The 21,042-nt window shown below is 38.7% G+C and overlaps 1 protein-coding gene across 34 annotated transcripts in view; it reads left to right on the top strand.

Moving 5' to 3' along the window:
• LOC578978 overlaps positions 1–21,042 on the top strand; it is an 80,425-nt gene that overhangs the window by 30,076 nt on the left and 29,307 nt on the right. For 24 of the 34 annotated variants that reach the window (XM_030976202.1, XM_030976216.1, XM_030976203.1 and 21 more), the window contains 26 exons: positions 62–316; positions 755–1,006; positions 1,327–1,578; positions 2,029–2,280; positions 2,732–2,983; positions 3,416–3,667; positions 4,132–4,383; positions 4,799–5,050; positions 6,812–7,066; positions 7,542–7,787; positions 8,468–8,722; positions 9,425–9,670; positions 10,016–10,267; positions 11,534–11,782; positions 12,248–12,499; positions 12,961–13,206; positions 13,639–13,893; positions 14,394–14,645; positions 15,039–15,290; positions 16,505–16,756; positions 17,272–17,526; positions 18,045–18,158; positions 18,814–18,936; positions 19,237–19,362; positions 19,733–19,855; positions 20,577–20,702. In XM_030976202.1, the coding sequence (XP_030832062.1) occupies positions 62–316; positions 755–1,006; positions 1,327–1,578; positions 2,029–2,280; positions 2,732–2,983; positions 3,416–3,667; positions 4,132–4,383; positions 4,799–5,050; positions 6,812–7,066; positions 7,542–7,787; positions 8,468–8,722; positions 9,425–9,670; positions 10,016–10,267; positions 11,534–11,782; positions 12,248–12,499; positions 12,961–13,206; positions 13,639–13,893; positions 14,394–14,645; positions 15,039–15,290; positions 16,505–16,756; positions 17,272–17,526; positions 18,045–18,158; positions 18,814–18,936; positions 19,237–19,362; positions 19,733–19,855; positions 20,577–20,702 (5,898 nt within the window). The remainder of the gene's footprint in view (positions 1–61; positions 317–754; positions 1,007–1,326; positions 1,579–2,028; positions 2,281–2,731; positions 2,984–3,415; positions 3,668–4,131; positions 4,384–4,798; positions 5,051–6,811; positions 7,067–7,541; positions 7,788–8,467; positions 8,723–9,424; positions 9,671–10,015; positions 10,268–11,533; positions 11,783–12,247; positions 12,500–12,960; positions 13,207–13,638; positions 13,894–14,393; positions 14,646–15,038; positions 15,291–16,504; positions 16,757–17,271; positions 17,527–18,044; positions 18,159–18,813; positions 18,937–19,236; positions 19,363–19,732; positions 19,856–20,576; positions 20,703–21,042) is intronic. The other 10 variants (XM_030976208.1, XM_030976207.1, XM_030976210.1 and 7 more) reach the window with 10 other exon arrangements.

Raw genomic sequence — 21,042 nt, 5'->3', positions numbered from 1 at the left:
TGTGCTGATTAGTCAATAGGGAAGATTCATCAATAAATCCTTCTCTTTGAAACCGCTGTAGCTGCTGGGGACAACATAGATCCCGTCATTTTCGACTGCCCTGCAAGTTTTAGTGTCGATGCCGGCAACAATGATTTCGTCTTTGTCTTCTGGAATTCCCCGACTGCCACTGATGATTCTGGGACAGTCACGCAAGTTGCTGGACCATCCTCCAACAACGGCTTCTATCAGGCCGGTACGGTCAACGAAGTCACCTATGTGTTTGAGGATGGTGCTGGTAACCAGGCAACGTGTACTTTCACAGTCGCTGTAACAGGTTGGTATTAATCTCTCACCAGTACTTAGTTCAGTTTTCGAGTCTAAACTGATGCAGATTTTTTTTAAAGATTAAATACTGTGGTAATTAAATAACATTTGAAATTAGAGGTTTGTGATGAAATAACTATAGAAACACCTCAGAAGAACCACACAACAACAACAAAAAACGCGCACACGCACACCTACACAGTGTTTATTTACACTAAACATTGTGCTCCATTTAAGATGAGAAATAACGTATATGAAAAGAATACTTTGCACACATCCGTCCATAAGTACTCATGCCTTGTTGTCTTCAAGATCTGGTTAGTGTTTTTTTCCTCCAAATTAAGACTTCATTTCGGTGCTGGAATACGAAGTTGGGCCATTTAAGCATAAAGTCCAGGAACTAGCATATGGTCCATCTATTATTTTCTATTTTTTCAATTATTCACAGCCACTGTTGACAACACAGACCCAGTGATCAGTGGTTGTCCGAGCGACATCACTGTCCAGACGACTTTGGATGGCACTGCAGTGGCAGTCACCTGGAACGAGCCTACTGCAACGGATGACAGTGGCCCAGTTCAAGTAGTTCAGTCTGCTAATCCTGGAGACACGTTCAATCCTGGTACAACCGTTGTCACATACACTTTCACTGACGCCGCCGGAAACGATGCCTTCTGTATATTTGAGGTATCTGTTGAAAGTAAGTGGTGCCTTGCATATATGAATTGTTTCCATGCAATCACGTCAGAGACGTATATATTCACTAAAGGTGAACTGTATCCTTGCTAGTTGTGACTGCTTGCTTGCACTAATATCTTGTGCTAAGGTGTTTGGTATTTCCTGAAAAATTGTGTATCGCCTGTTTATGTCTTTTATTTACAATTTCTCATTACAATTTAACGTTTTGGTGTTTGTTTTTACTGACTAATTTTGTGTAATCTAGTCACAGATTCAAACATTACCTTTTATTTATGAATGGCTTAACAATAAATTAATTATGTTTCCTGCACCATAATCCAGCCACTATTGATGTCACTTCACCTGTCATTAATGACTGCCCCACTGATATAACCGTTCAAACAACATTGGGTGGCGCTGCGGTAGCACTAACATGGACCGAACCAACTGCTACGGATAATTCTGGATCAGTGTCGTCAACGTCATCTTCCAGTCCTGGCGATTCGTTCCCTGTTGGAACAACTCTTGTTGTTTATACATTTAGCGATGATTCTGGAAATACAGCTGTGTGTTCTTTCACTGTAACGGTTGAGGGTACGTGTCTATAATATTTGTTAGTCCATGATTGTTTTCAATATCTTTCTCACAAAATTACAATAATTCAAAACTACGTGGTGCACAAACTTTTGTTTTTGTTTAGGAATACAGCCATTCCTCTCATCCGCTCTTCCTTCCATCCGTTCTTCATCCCATTATCACACGTCATGTCTGAATCCCATTAGAAGATAGGATAATTGAAAATAAAAACTAGATGTTACTCTGGTCCACTATCCAAAGATCTAGAAAACCCTGACCCGACCCTATAAGATAAAGTGTCCAATTGCATAGGAGACTTGACATACTACCCAATCTTTTAATGGAATTATTTAATATTGATGATTCATTTATTGTTTACGTTCTCTAAGCACCACTAACAAGACAATTATTCCGAGGACACAGTGGGTTTTTTAAACAATCGATGTATGTTTTCTAACACTAATTCAGCCACCGTTGATGTCACTGCACCTATTATTAATGACTGTCCCACTGATATTACCGTTCAAACAACATTGGGTGGCTCTGCGGTAGCACTAACATGGACCGAACCAACAGCTACGGATAATTCTGGATCAGTGTCGTCAACGTCATCTTCCAGTCCTGGCGATTCGTTCCCTGTTGGAACAACTCTTGTTGTTTATACATTTAGCGATGATTCTGGAAATACAGCTGTGTGTTCTTTCACTGTAACGGTTGAGGGTACGTGTCTATAATATTTGTTAGTCCATGATTGTTTTCAATATCTTTCTCACAAAATTACAATAATTCAAGACTACGTGGTGCACAAACTTTTTGTTTTTGTTTAGGAATACAGCCATTCCTCTCATCCGCTCTTCCTTCCATCCGTTCTTCATCCCATTATCACACGTCATGTCTGAATCCCATTAGAAGATAGGATAATTGAAAATAAAAACTAGATGTTACTCTGGTCCACTATCCAAAGATCTAGAAAACCCTGACCCGACCCTATAAGATATAGTGTCCAATTGCATAGGGGACTTGACATACTACCCAATCTTTTAATGGAATTATTTAATATTGATGATTCATTTATTGTTTACGTTCTCTAAGCACCACTAACAAGACAATTATTCCGAGGACACAGTGGGTTTTTTAAACAATCGATGTATGTTTTCTAACACTAATTCAGCCACCGTTGATGTCACTGCACCTATTATTAATGACTGCCCCACTGATATAACTGTTCAAACAACATTGGGTGGCACTGCGGTAGCACTAACATGGACCGAGCCAACAGCTACGGATAATTCTGGATCAGTGTCGTCAACGTCATCTTCAAGTCCTGGCGATTCGTTCCCTGTTGGAACAACTCTTGTTGTTTATACCTTTAGCGATGATTCTGGCAATACAGCTGTGTGTTCTTTTACTGTAACGGTTGAGGGTACGTTTCTATAAAATTTGTTTGTTCATGATTATTGTCAATATCTTTCCTAAACAATTACAATACAATTCATGACTATGGGCTGCACAACCTTTTGTTTTTGTTTGGGTCTACAGCCATTCCTCTCACCCGTTTTTCTTCCATTATCACATGTTCAATTTGAATCCCATTAGAAGATAGGATAATCGAGAATAAAAACTAGATGTTACTTTGGTCCACTTTGCCAAGATCTAGAAAAAATTGACCCGATCTTATGAGATATCATGTCAAAATGCATAGGGGACGTGACATAGCACTCAATCTTTCAATGGAATAATTTAATGTTTTGATTTTATGTTCACATTCTCTGAGCACCACTAACAAGCAATTATCCCGAGGACACAGTGGTTTTTTTTTTAAACAACCAATGTATGTTTTCTAACACTAATTCAGCCACCGTTGATGTCAATGCACCTATTATTAATGACTGCCCAACTGATATAACCGTTCAAACAACATTGGGTGGCGCTGCGGTAGCACTAACATGGACCGAGCCAACAGCTACGGATGATTCTGGATCAGTGTCGTCAACGTCATCCTCAAGTCCTGGCGATTCGTTCCCTGTCGGAACAACTCTTGTTGTTTATACCTTTAGCGATGATTCTGGCAATACAGCTTTGTGTTCTTTCACTGTTACGGTTGAGGGTACGTTTCTATAAAATGTGTTTGTTCATGATTATTGTCAATATCATTCTTAAACGTTTACAATATAATCCATGACTATGGGCTGCACTACTTTTTGTTTTTGTTTCGGTCTACAGCTATTCCTCTCATCCGTTATTCCTCCCATCCGTTCTTCCTCCCATCCGTTCTTTCTCCCCTTATCACACGTCCAATTTAAATCCCATTAGAAGATAGGATATTTGAGAATAAAAACTAGATGTTACTCTTGCCACTATCCCAAGATCTAGAAAAAAATTGACCCGGTCTTATAAGATAACAAGTCCAATTGAATAGGGGACTTGACATACTACCCTATCTTTCAATTGAATATTTTAATGTTTTGATTTTATGTTCAAGTTCTATAAGCACCACTAACAAGACAATTATCCCGAGGTCACAATGGTTTTTTTTTAACAATCGATGTATGTTTTCTAACACTAATTCAGCCACCGTTGATGTCACTGCACCTATTATTAATGACTGCCCAACTGATATAACCGTTCAAACAACATTGGGTGGCACTGCGGTAGCACTAACATGGACCGAGCCAACCGCTACGGATGATTCTGGATCAGTGTCGTCAACGTCATCTTCAAGTCCTGGCGATTCGTTCCCTGTCGGAACAACTCTGATTGTTTATACCTTTAGCGATGATTCTGCCAATTCTGCTGTGTGTTCTTTCACTGTTACGGTTGAGGGTATGTGTACAGTGTCTGTATAACATTATGTGTGGAATTTAAACCACAGTTTATAATAGAATCATGGATACCCTTAAAAACTTATATTCCTATAATTTCATTTAAAAAATCTATATTGATTTGATGCAATGATGCTTATTTGTATCAAATTTTTTATTTTAATAGAAATTGTCTGATTAGAATAACGGAAATTTCATTCAGTATAAAGCTAATCCTGACCCAAAACACAGGCCCGATTTGACATAGAATCATTGGGAATAATATCCCAAAATTAAACCCCATTTATCTATCATTCAATAATTGTCACTACAAAACGAAGAACTCTTATATATTATTATATAAACTAACAAAACCAGTATTATCTTAAAATGGGGTTATTTTGATAACTAATATATGTTTCCTAACACTAATTTAGCCACCATTGATGTCACTGCACCTGTAATTAACAACTGTCCTGAAGACATAACTATCCAGACAGCACTAGGTGATACCGCAGTTGCAGTAACTTGGACTGAACCAACAGCTGTTGATGATTCTGGAGCAGTCACATCATCATCGTCGTCCATTCCAGGGGATTCTTTCCCTGTCGGAACAACTATTGTGGTTTATACATTTAGCGATGATTCTGCCAATTCAGCTTTGTGTTCATTTAGTATCACAGTTGAGGGTATGTGTCTTTTCACGAATTATCCATTTACAACATTTAATCATAACATTTCATTTTTGTTTGTTGTGATCCTGGGGCCTCCCGAACAATCTATGTGACTACTATGTTATAACATAACATAACTACGCTGAAAATTCTTTGTGTATTGACTTTAGACAACATTGGATGGTTCACTCTTTTCACAGGAGTTGTGTTAAGTTGTGTAGATTTTTTTTTACACAACTTAACACAACCCCTGTGTCAGGAGTGATGCATCCAATGTTGTGTAAAGTCGTTCAATACATAACGAATATGCAGTGTACTGCTATTACTAACTGCTACTGTTTTCCGTAGCCCCTCAGGGCCTTCGGCTTCTCGCACATTCACTCTTGCTACTTACATTCCACCTTCCCAATTCTTGATGTTGTCTATCCTTTCCGCAGAACGCCTACCAAGTCAACACTTTCCTTCAACCTCACGCCTTCGATAGTTGATAGTACAACACTCGTCTCTCCATTTCCAGTGCTTCTTCTTTTTTTCTATTTTTTTTTTTTTTTACATTTGAATGCAACTAAGAAGTTAAACTTAATTTGATTTCGACCAATCAGGTCAGGATGGTCACTTTCTGAAACTTAGGTATCATAAACCTCCCGACAGCTGACAGAAGTTTCACAAGATGATTCTTCTAGGTCTCTGGCCTTAAGATTATTTTTTCTTTTGTCAGATAGCTCTATTTTTTCATCTCTCACATTTGAGCAATTCTCCTACATGTATTATTTGGTGATACCAATGTGATGTTGTTTGCTTCATTTTATGTGACCCCATATCATACTACATGTAGTTATGTCACAAATATATATTTGTCATATCTATTTCATACATGGTACATACACCAATGTATTTTCCTTCTTTATAGGGGGTATTGTCTTCAAACCTCAAGCAATAGTGAACTTAGCAGCAAAAAGTAGTTTTAACATGAATTGCAAAGACTTAAATGGCAATTCAACTTTGTAATATGTGCATTCGCATAAAAGCAGAACATTTATAGAAACAGAAATGAATCTGACCAATGATAAGTGAGTAATGAATGTTTAAAATATTATTCTATTATGGCTATGTGAATGCTAAATCGTTTTGTAAGTGGATTGTTGACGACGTCACGGGCAACTCTGCCGTTTGTACAATGTATCTCCCTAGTTCCTTCTCCCTTGTGCAACTACTCAAATTTAACAATGGTTGTTATAATATTATAGGTTCTCTAAGGAAAAGACACTCTATAACAATACATTTTGAATGAATGACACTTTATTCATTTTGTGTTGGAACAAATGGGAAAGGCGTCCGGCACTCCATCACAGTGACATTACCCATTAAGCAAATGTTTAGTTTCTAAAAGTATAGGGATCACAACTGTCAAAAATTCATAGCTTTATCTTTGTCTGATTTCATTCAAACTATCACCAGTCTGCTTCTCTGATTTTCTGCTTTGCTTTTATGATTGGATCTCCTTTTTAACAAAATGAAAGTTAGAAAATTTCAATAGCCTTGTCCACCACCTTTTGAAAAGTGCAAACATTACAGTGACACAAGTATTGCAAGTATTTAAAATATATAATAGACAATAGGGTATTGACTTGATTCTTAAGTCTTCGTGATCATGTTTTTTGTTGTCTTTCTACAAAATGCTTACTCTCTTAATAATCTTAATAATGTTTAGAAAGATGCTTATAATTTACAAATGGAGTTGTTTGCTAAAAGTCTTCACTCTGATTGATTGTGCAGCTACCATAGACAACACACCTCCCGTGATCAGTGGGTGCCCTTCCAGTATCACCGTCAACAGTGTGTCCGACAACAACCAGGTGTCTGTCACGTGGTTGGAGCCAACAGCCACCGACAACTCGGGACAGATTCCAACCGCAGTGAGCTCTAGGAGTCCTGGAGACATGTTCCCCATTGGATCCACCGTGGTCGGTTACACTTTCGTTGACGGCAATAACAATCCTGCCAGCTGTACCTTTACCGTCACCGTCATTGGTAAGGAATCGGCGTCGTGTCACGAAGCTGTCGCGTCGGTAGTGTTGCTCCAGATTTCTACCATATGAAGACCAATGCCCTTTTATTTGGGTTAAAACAACTACACGATAGCTGCTTTTGTATAGATGACTGTCACAAGTCATCTGATTGTTAAGAATCATTGCAGGAAGGAAGACTCAAACATCAAGATAATATCTGTAGTGTTTTAAGTTTTAAAAATATGTGATTTTGTATGGACTTGAAGAAAGCCTTCAGAACATAGCAATTCTGCTGCATAAAATCAATGGGAATATGACCAGTCTTATGTTTGAAGCTGCAAAAAACGGGTAATCATTGTAATACATAAATATTCACATAGTTTGATAACCTTTTCATCCATTTTTGGCATTTTCCGAATTATAACTTTTCTCATTCACTTAAAATATTGTTCACATACGTTAAAGATCTATCCTCTGCCACCAAACTTCCTAAACAGACAACAACGGACCCGTCATCAGTGACTGTCCAATTGACATCTCGGTCACTGTTCCATTTGGCACTACCGGTGTCTCCGTCACCTGGAATCCTCCCTCAGCAGTCGATAACTCTGGTGGAAATGTGATTGTGACTTCAACCGACAACCCCGGCGATACCTTCCCATTGGGCCTAACACAAGTCACCTACACCTTCTCCGATGCCCAGAACAACCCTGCTCAGTGTAGCTTCAACGTTATCGTTCTTGGTGAGATTCTCTTTGAAATGTCTTTTACACTGGCTACCGCAAAGCTGTGAACCGGCAACGTACTATTGTGAAGACACCTTCATCTGTTGAACTTTGAGAGAAACCTCTGAAGTCCCATTTATGTTGTTAGGATTGTATTGACTCACTTGCTTCCTGTTGCACTGCTTTATAACTGTTAGGTAAAGGCACAATATCAAATACCTTTGGTATCGGATTGGATGGGATATTTGAATGTCTTATTTCGACTGAAAATGGAGAATGGAAAAACTTTTTTTTTTAAAACTTAAGTGGATGTGAAACAACCTGTTTATGGTAATTTCCCGATTAATACCAACACGTGTATATTATAAATGTGGTGGTGATACATTAAAATCCAATAAGCTAGAGGTGTGCCCTTGCACAATCAAACAATCAAACAATCTTTAGCAATAATGTGTATAAAAAGCCTTAAGACTGCTCTTATTTTCATCCTTGAGTGGTCTTTATACAATGACACCACACTTCTTGAAACATTGTGTTGTTGCTGGATTTTGGTGATATATATGTATTAAAAAAATTAATTGTAATGCATATGGGGTTGGGTGCAACTCATGTTCATTCCATACGTGAGCCACAAGTCACTGAACCCTTGTATTGCACGAGGCCGGTTCACACTTCTATATCTCGTTTTTGAACTTCAGCTCAGAATGACAACATTGATCCAGTCATTTCCGGCTGTCCCGGTAACATCATTGTGGACAGTGAAAGCGATACAAACGGTGTTGCTGTTACATGGACAGAGCCTTTGGCGTTCGACAACTCCGGAAATACCCCAGCAGTAACCCGAACGATTGGCCCTGGTTCTATCTTCCTGATCGGCGAGACTACCGTCATGTATACCTTTACCGATGATGCAGGAAATATGGCCATCTGTACTTTTAATGTCAGAGTTAATGGTGAGTATCCAGATCCAGGCTTACCCGGCATCGGGAATATCTCAGAATCGGCGGAAATCATGGCCGAGATAGCTAAGAGGGTTGAATCGATCGCAAGTATTTCAGTGCAATTTCGCATCGAGCGCATATTTGTCAAGATTATTTAGAGGTCCGATGTGTGGCTTGCACTTGAGCTCTTAAAAGCTAATGTCCACACGATGCTAAGTCTGCCGTAGTGCCAAGTTCACCCGACCCCTGATTAACCAAGCTTACTGAAGATGGTATAGGATGGATATCGAATATCATTTATCTGAGTCATGAACAAAGTGTGTAGGGGTAGATTTTTTAAAAAAACACGATAACAATGCTGTAGCAAAGACATCGAAAATGATGTTATATTTTTTTTAATATCATGCATCTTGTTATATCATAAGAGGGACCAGCAGAATTTCTATGTTAGGTCAGATATCTCGTTTATGTCAGAGCTTTTTATAACAGTTTACAGTTTCCCTGTGAAGGTAAACGAGAAAAGTTCACTTACACATTTTGTTAAAGAAACACTCTGCAACATTTGTAGTCCATAACTGTTTTTGCTTCACGATGAGGCAATAATACTACACTTTGAAAAAACACTTTGAGCAGGAAAGGAAATCAGTCGAGATACCATGTCAAAATATTTGTAATGCTCTTCTTCACGTTGCGTTTTACAATACCTCATTTTAGATGCCACCTCACCTTCCATCGTCAACTGCCCCTCCGATGTCGCCCTCTCGGTGCCTTTTGGAACCACAAGTGCCGTTGTCACATGGACAGTGCCCACAGCCACCGACAACTCTGGCGGTGCTGTCACATCGACCAGCACATCATCTCCCGGTGATGTCTTCATAGTTGGCTTCACCCGGATCATCTATACCTTCACAGATGCCCAGAACAACCCTGCCGTGTGCTCCTTCAATATCATCATCACAGGTAGATTTGATCTAACCTATTTGGAATACAACCTGGTTTCATTTCCATTTGCATTTTTGAATGCACTTTGCTAGGAGATTTTACTGCAGCTACGTAATTTCGGTGTAAACAATTCTTGCAACAATATTAAACTACTTTGAAGAGTAGAGGCAGGATTACAGTGTATTAAAGAAGCACGTAAAATACCAAGGTAACGCTTGTATCACATGTTTTTGGCTATGGTATTGTTAGATAGCCCATACTAATCAGGAAGACCTTGAAAATTGTGTTTTCCTCATGAAGTGGAGGTAACATGTGTATTAAAGCAAGACGCACTAACTTCCACATTTTCTATTGTATTTTCAGTGCTTGGAGATACCGTTGACCCCGTTATCGTTGACTGCCCGCCAAACCTTGAAGTCACCGCGGACAGCTCCCGCAATGGTGCTTCTGTGACATGGACAGCACCATCGGCTACCGATAACTCTGGATCAGTCAATGTTGTGTTCTCAGCTTCTCCTAATGATTTCTTCCTCATTGGAGAAACCACTGTGACATACACCTTTACAGATCCAACTGGCAATGATGCCATCTGCTCCTTCAATGTTCTTGTGTCTGGTAGGTGGTTGTAGTACAGTGATTAATTTCATCCGAATTAAAAATAAAAAGTTGTTAGTTTACGAGCAAGTCCAGGGTAGTTGGCCACTTGATATCAGTTGTATCATTTATGTTGATATTTAGTTTGTTGCAAGCTTCTTGTAAGCCATCAACTATTATAAGTGGTACAACTCGGATGTGGTGGTAACGTATGGGACAAAACAGCTTGACCTTGCAGACGTATCATCTATACCTTAACAGTTTTGGAGGGTACCAATCGGGCTGTGTCTGTTCTGAGAATTCTGAGATCATATTTCCCAAGACCTTGACAGCATATTATGAAAGCTTCTATCGTAGACAAAGAACTGTGTGTGTAAGTGTGGAATAGACTTTTTTTAAAACTCATTTGAAAGTGATCTATGTCATCTATAGCTATTCAGAGATTGAAGAGTATCAATCAGGGCTTTTGTGTCTTTTCTAAGAATTCTAAGGTCATAATTCCCTAAAAATATGAAAAACCGTAAAGTTGTTGTATGTCTACAAGAACCTAGGGCCTACTTCATGAAGTCAGGATGTTAATTTTTAACATCGTTGCAAGCAATAGCTCTACACGAAGATTATTAAACTGTGTTGGTGATCCTTTTTACAGGATTATTTTCAGAACCCCCTGATCTGGTACATGGTTTCATATGGTATGAAGGTTTGTTTTACCCGACTGCTAAGAAAGCATGTGTAAGCTTGTAAGCAAGTAACCAAGAGACTGACGGCTTTAAGTCCTACCCGAGGGACTTGGTAAAGAGGATTAAAATCATCACCAAAGGGCACTAGCGCTTTGACTTGGGTTTTGAACCCAGGACCTCCCAGTTACGAGACCATGCTCTACCACTGAATAATCGCGTCTCCATCACGTTATAGATACATTTTTATTATAAGCGAGTAAATTCTGGCTAAAATCACATTCGTCTATACATGTACATTTATTATTACGAGTGGCAGCATCTCTGACTTACTGAAACCATTTTTGAACAAGCCCAAACCCTGGAGGTAGGAGAAAGTGAGCAAAAACAAAAGATGATGACAATTTTGGAATCCAATCCAGACCTTGACTCCTCCATTATATAGGAAGCCGAGTTTGATCCTATGAACCACCTTGTAAGATGAGTGGCGTCATTTTCAACTTATAAGAAACCTTTTTTTTAACAAACCCAAACGATGGGAGAAACTAAACAGTTAGGAAGTATCATGAAATAAAATCCATACTTTTGAATGCTCCATTCCATCCCACAGACAATACCGATCCCATGATCCAGAACTGTCCTAATGACATTTCCCTCACGGTGCCATTCGGACAGACCTCTGCCGTGGTAACCTGGACGGTTCCCTCGGCTACCGATAACTCTGGCTTTGTTTCGCTGACATCCAACAATGCCAATCCCGGAGACTCCTTCACAGTTGGTGGTAACACTCAGATCGTGTATATCTTCACTGATGATTTCACCAACGATGCCATTTGTACTTTCAATATCTTTGTTGTGGGTAAGCTTAACATCTTCAATTGTTATATTGTAAATGTATACAGATTCCTGAAACCCTTTCTTGAAACGGGATTTCAATCAGAGACTTTTAGTGTGTTAAAGGAAGTGGGTTATATTGTTACTTTGTTTGCTTGTATGGAAGACTTATCTACAGGAAATAGTGAATATATAGTACTCATAAAGACGCACACTTCTCAAGTGGAAATATACAAATCACAAATTGTTGGCATGATTATATCGTTATTCCAAGCGAGAAATATATTACTTGTACATCAGAAGTCATATCCTTATGCTAACAACTGTTCATTATCAAATGTATTAATCTTTCTCTTTGGTTATATTTTCTCCTGTCTCTCCTTTGTTCCTTTCTTGTTCTCTATGTCCATCCCTCTTTCAATATATCTCCTCTCTCCATCTCTCTATCCCTCCTCTTCTCTGCTTGTTCATGCATTCCTCTCTCCTGCAGCTCTTGGTGACACCAGCATCCCAACGATCTCAGATTGCCCATCCACCATTGCTGTCCAGGCAAGCGAAAACCTACCCGGGGCCAGCGTCGACTGGACAGTCCCGACTGCTGTTGACAACGATGGCAACAATCCACAGGTTTTCGTCAGCAATGCTCCAGGCTTCTTCTCCATTGGAACCACAACGGTGACTTACACCTTTAGGGATACTGCTGGCAACGAGGCATTCTGTATCTTTGATGTCGTCGTTATCGGTAAGAATGAAATTATGTTTAATAAATATTGGAGAGCGTGAAGCATCCATTCTAAAGGGGCAAAGACTCCAGATTTAAAGATTGCATGAATTACAATGTATCCAAATAAATCGTAGACATCCCAACTCTGGATCGTACAAATATCAGATTGTATTGGTAGTAACTATTTGAGATATGAAATTGATTTGAAAAGAGAACAATCATTCATGGCGGTAAATGAAAAGAAAAGGACGTTCTGTCATTAGGGGCATTTCTCAAGTTATCACCGAATATTGCAAGAACAAAATGAATCCCATGTAATACTTTAGTAACACCAACAAGACCTACACCAGACGGACTACAGACTGACCTAAACAAATTTGAATTACCCTAAATGGCCAAGTTATTGGTCTATTTTGAGTCGATTTGATGGTCTGACTTGTGTAGTAATTTAATTTTCTTCCGTCCTCCCTGTAATTCAGATAACACCGACCCTGTTGTGACTAACTGCCCAACCAATATCAATCTGGACGTGCCTTTTGGTACCACCTCTACTGCGATCACATGGCAGGTCCCTCAGGCTAACGACAACTCTGGTAGCGTACAAACCAGCAACAACGCCAACCCTGGGGATCTCTTCACCGCTGGCATTGCCACGCAGGTCTCGTACACCTTCACAGATGCTTCCAACAACTTCCAAGTCTGTAACTTCCTGGTGACCATCGACAGTAAGTTAAATTTCGCTGTTCTTGCTGTAAGGAGTATATGGGTAGGGAAGGTGAAGGTTTGAATTTGGTACATGTCTATGTCGGCGTAGATTTGCTTCAACAAAGAATCCGACTTCATGATGATGATGATGGTGATGATGATGCCTATTAGAGATCATGTCTATTAGAAATTAATAAGCAATAAATTGTGCCTAGCAACACTTTCACATTGTTCATAACTTATTTCATTTAAAGCTTAGGATTTGTCCAACATATGAACGATCTATGTGATAAAAGGGATATCGAATGTGGCAATAGGAAATTATTTATGATATGTAAGTTGAAAATAAAAAATTTCTATTGCAACCATTTTGTTTGCCCTAGAAGGATTATAACTTCCTCCCTTACTGGCAAAAATATATACTGACAGTGTTTTTCGTCTCGCACTCACAGTCGGACCGGACATGACTGATCCAGTCATCACTGGGTGCCCACAAAACATTGCTGAAGTACTACCAGACGATGCTCCTGCAGTTGTTGTTGAATGGACCGTCCCCACCGCCACAGACAACTCTGGCAATGTACCATTATTGGTCTCTACTGCCAATAGTGGTGACGTCTTTACGATTGGAACTACCACGGTTACGTACACCTTCAGAGATCTGGCAAGCAATGAGGCCATTTGCTCATTCACCGTTACAATTTTCGGTAGGTGTTAGTCAAACCATCCGTGTAATGAAAAGATTGATTACTTTAAGCTTCTTCAATAAGAGCTTGTTATCTTTGTTAGTTGTAGTATCTGATTTTGTAGTACTAATCATATCTATATAAAAGATACAAAGTCAGCTGTGAAAAAAGTAAGGGCAATGTTGTATTTCAAGTTTAGATATGTTCATGCAATAATATATGCATATGTGCAGAAATAAAAACTTACGCATCAGGGATTTGGTTTTAGCTATTAATGAAGATGATTGGAGAAAAAAAATGACCCAACACCAAACACAAAAACGGGTGCAAATGGCACTCCGAACTCTTAGTGGAATGCAGTAAAGCTTTACATCGCTTATTGTACATTTTTCTGAAGTATAAGAAAGGTTACCATTGAAGATTGGAAATCGAAGAAAAAAAATACATGTCCTGCAAGTAATGACCAAACACTTGACCACCATTGCTTCAAATATAATGAACGCATACTTCTTTCGTTTTAGACCAAACATCTCCTACATTCCTCTTCTGTCCTGACGACATCACCTTGGTGGTTTCTCTTGGAACTCCAACTGCTGTTACTACCTGGACGACACCCGTTGCCCAGGACAACTCGGGTACTGTCAATCTCATCAGCCAGAGTGCTACTGCAGGAGATGAATTCCAGGCAGGTACCGTTACCACAGTAACATACCTTTACCAGGATGAAAGCGGCAACCCAAGTACTTGTTCCTTTGATGTCACAGTCAACACACGTGAGTCTCATCGGATGATATTCTTAGTGATTTTTTTGATAACGTCGTTTATTCCACATAAAAGTCATCGCAGGTAAAAGTTTAATACAACTTTCGTTATATTCACTGAAATGTTAAATATGAATATGCAATGACAGATAATCAACATATAGTAATTGTGTATGAACGTAGATTAATACAAATTGGGATTAATTTGTATTTGGACAGCAATCGGACCGTGAGAGATCTGCTTTTATTAGCAGCATATTATTTAATTATTTCACACTACGGTATATGTAGAAAGCTGCCTCTTCTTTATCTTTAAATAAGTAAATGTGGGTGATTAAAAACTTCAACTAAAAAGATTGTTATATATGCATATATCTAATATACTCACAATTTTTCATAAATCAGTGGATGACCTGAGACCAGAAATCATCAGCTGTCCAATCAATATCGCTGTTGAGGTCGAGATTGGCGTCGGTGGTACCGCTGTCACCTGGGCTATCCCAACAGCTACGGACAACTCTGGTGTGGCCCCAACCGTAGTGAACAACTTCAACCCTGGAGACTTCTTCGATGTTGGATCAACTGTCGTCATCTACACCTTCACCGATGGCGGTGGAAATGACGCTCAGTGCGCCTTCAATGTTGCTGTCTCTGGTGGTAAGTCGAAGGGCGAGTAGATATATCATGGAAATGTGCTTTTAAGTTTATTGTTGATCCAGGGTTGTCATTAGTCATTTCAACAGTTCAAATCAAATTAAAATCAAATCAATACACAATCTCAACTATTTTTGAAGAAATCAACCCAAGGCAATTTCATTAATCTGAACAGAATTTATTGGGATGTACAATAGCATATATTGAAATTATCATTCAGTTAGGTTCTTGAAAGTCTTTGATCTTGTGTTTCTCGAGAATGGTCAGCATTATAACTAGAAAGAGGGGGGGTGCGCATCCATCCTTCAAGCGATGGACTTCATATCCGTCCTCCTGGGTAAAGTTTGATTGGAAACAGACTTACTGTCTAAACTCCAATGGAATTATTCTTCCAATTGATAATGACCAGGGGGGTGTTTCACAAAGATCCAAAGTCAAACTTAACTCTAAGTTGGACTTAAAAATTATGGAGAGCCATTTGTAGCCTTAAAATAAAATATATTCAAAAGGGAAAATTCAAGTATTTTAGACTTTTTATAAATTCCACATCAAGAACATGAAATCTCCCAAGATAATAGAAAATATGAATGATTTGAATCAACATTTTATGCCTTTTAAAATAACTTTTACAAAACACTTTCAATGATGCTAACGGCTTTCCATAATTGTTAAGTCCAACTTAGAGATAAGATCAACTTAGATTCTTTGTGAAACACCCCCCTGATTACAAAGTGTGTAAATTTATAACATGTTGTCATGAAATTCAAATTGATGTTCCGTAAATAAAAGTCCCATAAAACCTTGAAACTTTGCTTGGAGTTTGGCGGGTTCTTTATAGAAATTACATTGGTTTGTTGTATCCCTAGAGCAACTGATACATGTGTGGTTTCAGTATGTCACAATATGTATTTCGTGAATGATTGAACATAATATGTCATTGACTAAAAAAGAAATAATCAAATATTCCTCTTCTATTTCTGTTCATACAGTATGTTCTTTAGATTGTATCACTTATACTTTCTTTTCCTCAAGTTCCTTCGATAGTTTCATTTGAATTTACATAATTTTTTTGTTTTAATGTAGATCAGAACCTGAATGAGTTTTGACATTAAAGCACATCCTGAGCCATGTTTCATATGTTATTAAACAGGAATAAAAAGAGATTGTCTTAGATGTCTAAGAGGTAAATTTATATTTGTTATTGATATATTTTCCAGTGGACACCACTCCTCCCCTCATCCAGTTCTGCCCAGGCGATATCTCAGTAACAACTGACGTCACCACTACCGGTGCTGTGGTTGATTGGGATCGACCAATTGTTGCCGATGCTTCTGGTCAACCAATCAGCATCGTCGTTTCAAAGGCTCCTAGTACCTTCTTCGATGTAGGAACAACCGAGGTCACATACGACTTTGTGGATTCCTCCGGAAACAGTATTTCCTGCACTTTTGATGTAACCGTTGTTGCAAGTATGTACAACTTTTATTACATATCTTTCCCCTGAATCTTTTAAGTGTTGGTGTAAAAAAAAGAGATTGTTTGTTTGGGGTCAGAAGGGCTTTAACTCGTATCATGCTACACAGAGTTAATGCCCTTGTGGCTCCAAACACTATATATTTTAAAAGGAAAATAGACCTAGATCTACCTGTATAAGCAAACATGCTACAAAACAGATGATTTAAATTTAAATTTTATCCAGTCCACATCGAATAAAGATGATAACATATTAAACATACACGTAGATACTAGTACAAAGAAAAGAAAGAAGTAAACAATACAGTACAACAAATATATAATAACAAACTAAAATAATATGAAAAATGTGTGGGCTGGCGGACAAAGAATGCCAAACGCCAAACAAGGTAACAGTGGACAGTAGATGGGTTATTTAAGATGTTTCACTCCTGGAAATGTTTACTTCATCCGACATAGCAAACCATCAACGACTATTAACATAGCACCCTCATTTTATCCGTTTTATCAGTTGACGAGGACGGTCCTGTCATCACTGGTTGCCCTGGCAACATCCTCCGCACTGTCCTGGATGACACCACCGGTGGCATCATCACCTGGGCCGTGCCCGTTGTGGCCGACAACTCTGGTGAAGAGGTTCAGCTTTTGAGCAATCCTGCTACTCCAGGAAGCTTCTTCCCTGTGGGAACGACCTCCGTCTCCTACGTGTACGCCGATGGCGCAGGAAACATCGAGGAGTGCGATTTCGACATCATAATTGACCAAGGTGAGAAACCGTTTAAGTGTCCTGTCAAGGGTTGAACAATCTTTTATTCAACTGTGATATTTTTCAATGATTTTTCTTTGGAAAGTACTATCCAATAGAATATAAAATAAGTTTTTGTAATTACCGTAATAGTGAAATTCATTTTATTGGGAGGTAGGACAAAGTATTGGCATCGGGGTGAAGAAACAGTGAATACAGGCCGGAACATTGTTTCCCTAAGTATAGTATATTCCCTTACAGTCAATAGTTGAAAGACTTTGTTATAGGAGCAAAGAATACAATCATATGTTCTGGATGCCAATGGTGTCAAGAATACAGATATTTCCCCAAAAATTCTATCCTTCGAACATTTCCATTATAAGGGGAAAAAACAACAAACAAATCTTCTCATGCAATACCTCAAGAGCCACCGTTAAAACCCTACAGACACACTTGTAATCATTAAAAGGGGATATAAGGATGTGGTCTACAGTTCACGTATACTTCATCGACGTATACATAATTGTCTATCACTCTAGATTCTCCATGCAACGTGAGTCCCTGTGAGAACGGTGGTGTGTGTCTTGCACAGAGTTTGACTGACTACGTCTGTGTCTGCGCAGGATGCTTCACTGGAGTCAACTGTCAGATTGGTAAGCTCTATTTCGTGAATAAATATCCTTTTACAAGACACAATCTACAGTTGCCACTTTAAACCTAGGTAAAGTGAATGAGTATCCAGTGCACATCAAGACATTCCTTGAGTACTTGAGCACGTACCTTACGGTAGCAAAGCTAAAGCCAGGGTGATGGTATGAATAAGATCATATCACTATCATTATGAGCATTTGAAAATATTGTCGTGACTTTCACTCATCTGACAGACCTTAAAGTTGAAAAGTGTCTATGATCAATTTGAAGTGGTAGTAGGGTTTACTGGATGGTGCTTAGTGTTTGTACTGCAAATGCTTCATAACAAATATTTGCAATGAAATAAAACTTTGTGTATATTTTGTATTGTTACCAAGATAAACACTGAGGTTGAAGTAGGTATGGATTTGAGTGAAATCATAAACGATGCCTTAAAGCCCATATGTACTAGTTTAAAGGGGGATTAGACCACCCTGCAAGGTCACTGACAGGTGGTTATCTCATCAAATCAGCTCTCAATTGACATAAGAAAAAGAGGATCATGGGGCCCAATGTTCACCGATCAGGCATTGTTTGTTATAGAGGGCGCAAGCAGCTATAAATAGAGCAGTGGGGCTTTAAACAAAGTCTAAATCGTTTGTCATCTTTGGTTTCCAGAACTTGATCCTTGCGCCGGTAACACGTGTGCCAATGGCGGCCAGTGTGTCCAATACGACAACTCCTGCACACGCTACTACTGTGAATGCCCGTCATGCTACTATGGAGACTTCTGTGAAAACCGTGAGTATTATACCACCTGTGGAATATTCGGGATAGTGTTTACCATTTGGGGTCATAGAGCATAAAGATAGTTGGGTAGAAGAGGAACAAATATTACACAGTATTTAACCTAATGTAGAATGTTTGCTGTCGGAAGTGTTTTTGTCATTTTTTGCACCACCAATTTGCTTCTATCATTGAAAATAAAGAATATTAATGTCTACTCAGTTATACTTGTGATCTTAATTTGAAATCATATAATCAACCTGTATATGTATTGTGGATTATTTATACATGTATGCTCGATTCCTTTTCATGTAGGTGTCGATGCCTGTGCATGCAACAAGTGTGAAAACGGAGGAGTTTGCTTGCCTATCTCGGGTGGCACCTGCACAGACTACAACTGCCTCTGCACTGGATGCTTTGTCGGACAGTTCTGTGAAAACGGTTGGTAGCATACTTATTGCATTCCCACGTAACATATTATACTCGCCTTTTGTGTTAATTGTTAATGTGTTAATTGGCGTCGTGTATGCTGGTGTTCAGGGTCCTTATACAGATATTCATGAGCATTTTCCTTTTACTCTGACAGTGTCAAATTTATATGACAATAAGACGAACAGACTAGGTTAGGTTTAGTCTCACAAACTTTGCCTAGAGATCTCTCCCTTAACCCTTTTAAACAAAAATCAAAACCATATATATTTTGAGAAGGGAAGTGAGGAATTAAAAACAAAACATGTATCTTAAAATAGTTTTATTCCCCTTAAGTGTTTTTTTTTAATTAGTCTTTGACATTTGATTTTGATCCGTACAGAGTACAACCCATGCGAAAATGTACCATGCCAGAACGGTGGAATCTGCAGTAACATTGCTGACTCGTGCTCTGCCTATGGCTGTGAGTGCCAGGGTTGCTTCACAGGATACAGTTGTGAAATTGGTAAGTTCAAGAATTTGCTGCTTATGAAATAATAGTTTGATTATGTTATGTAATAGGACATATTCGTAATGTAATTAAATTTAATGCACGAATATTTGTATTTCAATAGTCAGAATGCGAATTGCATACATTACATTTTGTAAGGTAGGACAGGCCATATTGTTTGTTATATCTCAATCAATGCATGCAATTTGAATTCTGACTATTGAAATAAAATTATTCATAACAGGTGAATGAAATAATTTGTAGCATGGCACTTCAAAGAAGATTTATGCATTGCATTTGATTACATAACGAAAATTGCATAATTTCGTTGATATTAACCAATTCAATGTTATTTTTGTCTATATACTCACAATCCCACAATCGTAGTTTTTGAAGTTTCATAAAACTTGTCAGCAATGCTAATGCACCTCGTTAGGGCTGTTATGAATCATATGTATCGATTCGGTGTAATACAGGCCTGTGGTGATTTAAATTCGTACATCATTAAACAATTGTTCTTCTCCTGCATATATTCCTCCCTCCTGTCCACCACCGGCTATCGCTGATCCATGTGTTGCTGATCCCTGTGTTAATGGAGGGGCGTGCTCTCGTGTACCAAGAAGCTGTTACTCCCATACATTAATAAAGTTATTTACATTTCTTTGTAAGACCACCTTATTAAGATAAAACACCCCGAGCTAATGCTTTCTTTCTCCTGCAATCTTTCTTTCTTCAGCTATCGCTGATCCATGTGATGCTGATCCCTGTGCTAATGGAGGAGTGTGCTCTCGCGTTTCTGGAAGCTGTTATGCTTATCAGTGTGCCTGCCAGCCCGGCTTTGCTGGACCTCGCTGCGATGATGGTGAGTCGAGGGATGGATGGGTCTTATTTTGAAAAAGTGGACATGATTTCATGCACGTGGGTCAGGTATTTTGATAAAATAATTGCATGTGTTATGAATGTTGCTGAATATCTATTGCATTCCATGAAAAAAATATCTCCTTTCTCAGCCACAAATGTCACCACAAATACAAAGAATTTGCTGTTGCTCTGAATGCTGTCATTAAAGTGACTCGGTAACATTGTTGACGGTTGATGAAAAAAAAAGTAATTTGTGTATGAAATGTTACTTATTATATTCCTTCTACTGTATTAGCCCTCTAAAGCTACAGTCCCATATACGTCCCGGACCGTCCCGGACC

The sequence above is a fragment of the Strongylocentrotus purpuratus genome, unplaced genomic scaffold (genome assembly GCF_000002235.5).
Source record: "Strongylocentrotus purpuratus isolate Spur 01 unplaced genomic scaffold, Spur_5.0 spur5_scaffold_8, whole genome shotgun sequence".
In the NCBI taxonomy this organism is placed as follows: domain Eukaryota; kingdom Metazoa; phylum Echinodermata; class Echinoidea; order Camarodonta; family Strongylocentrotidae; genus Strongylocentrotus; species Strongylocentrotus purpuratus.
Note: the sequence above shows the minus strand (reverse complement) of the source record. Positions and strands in the feature narration are given on the sequence as shown.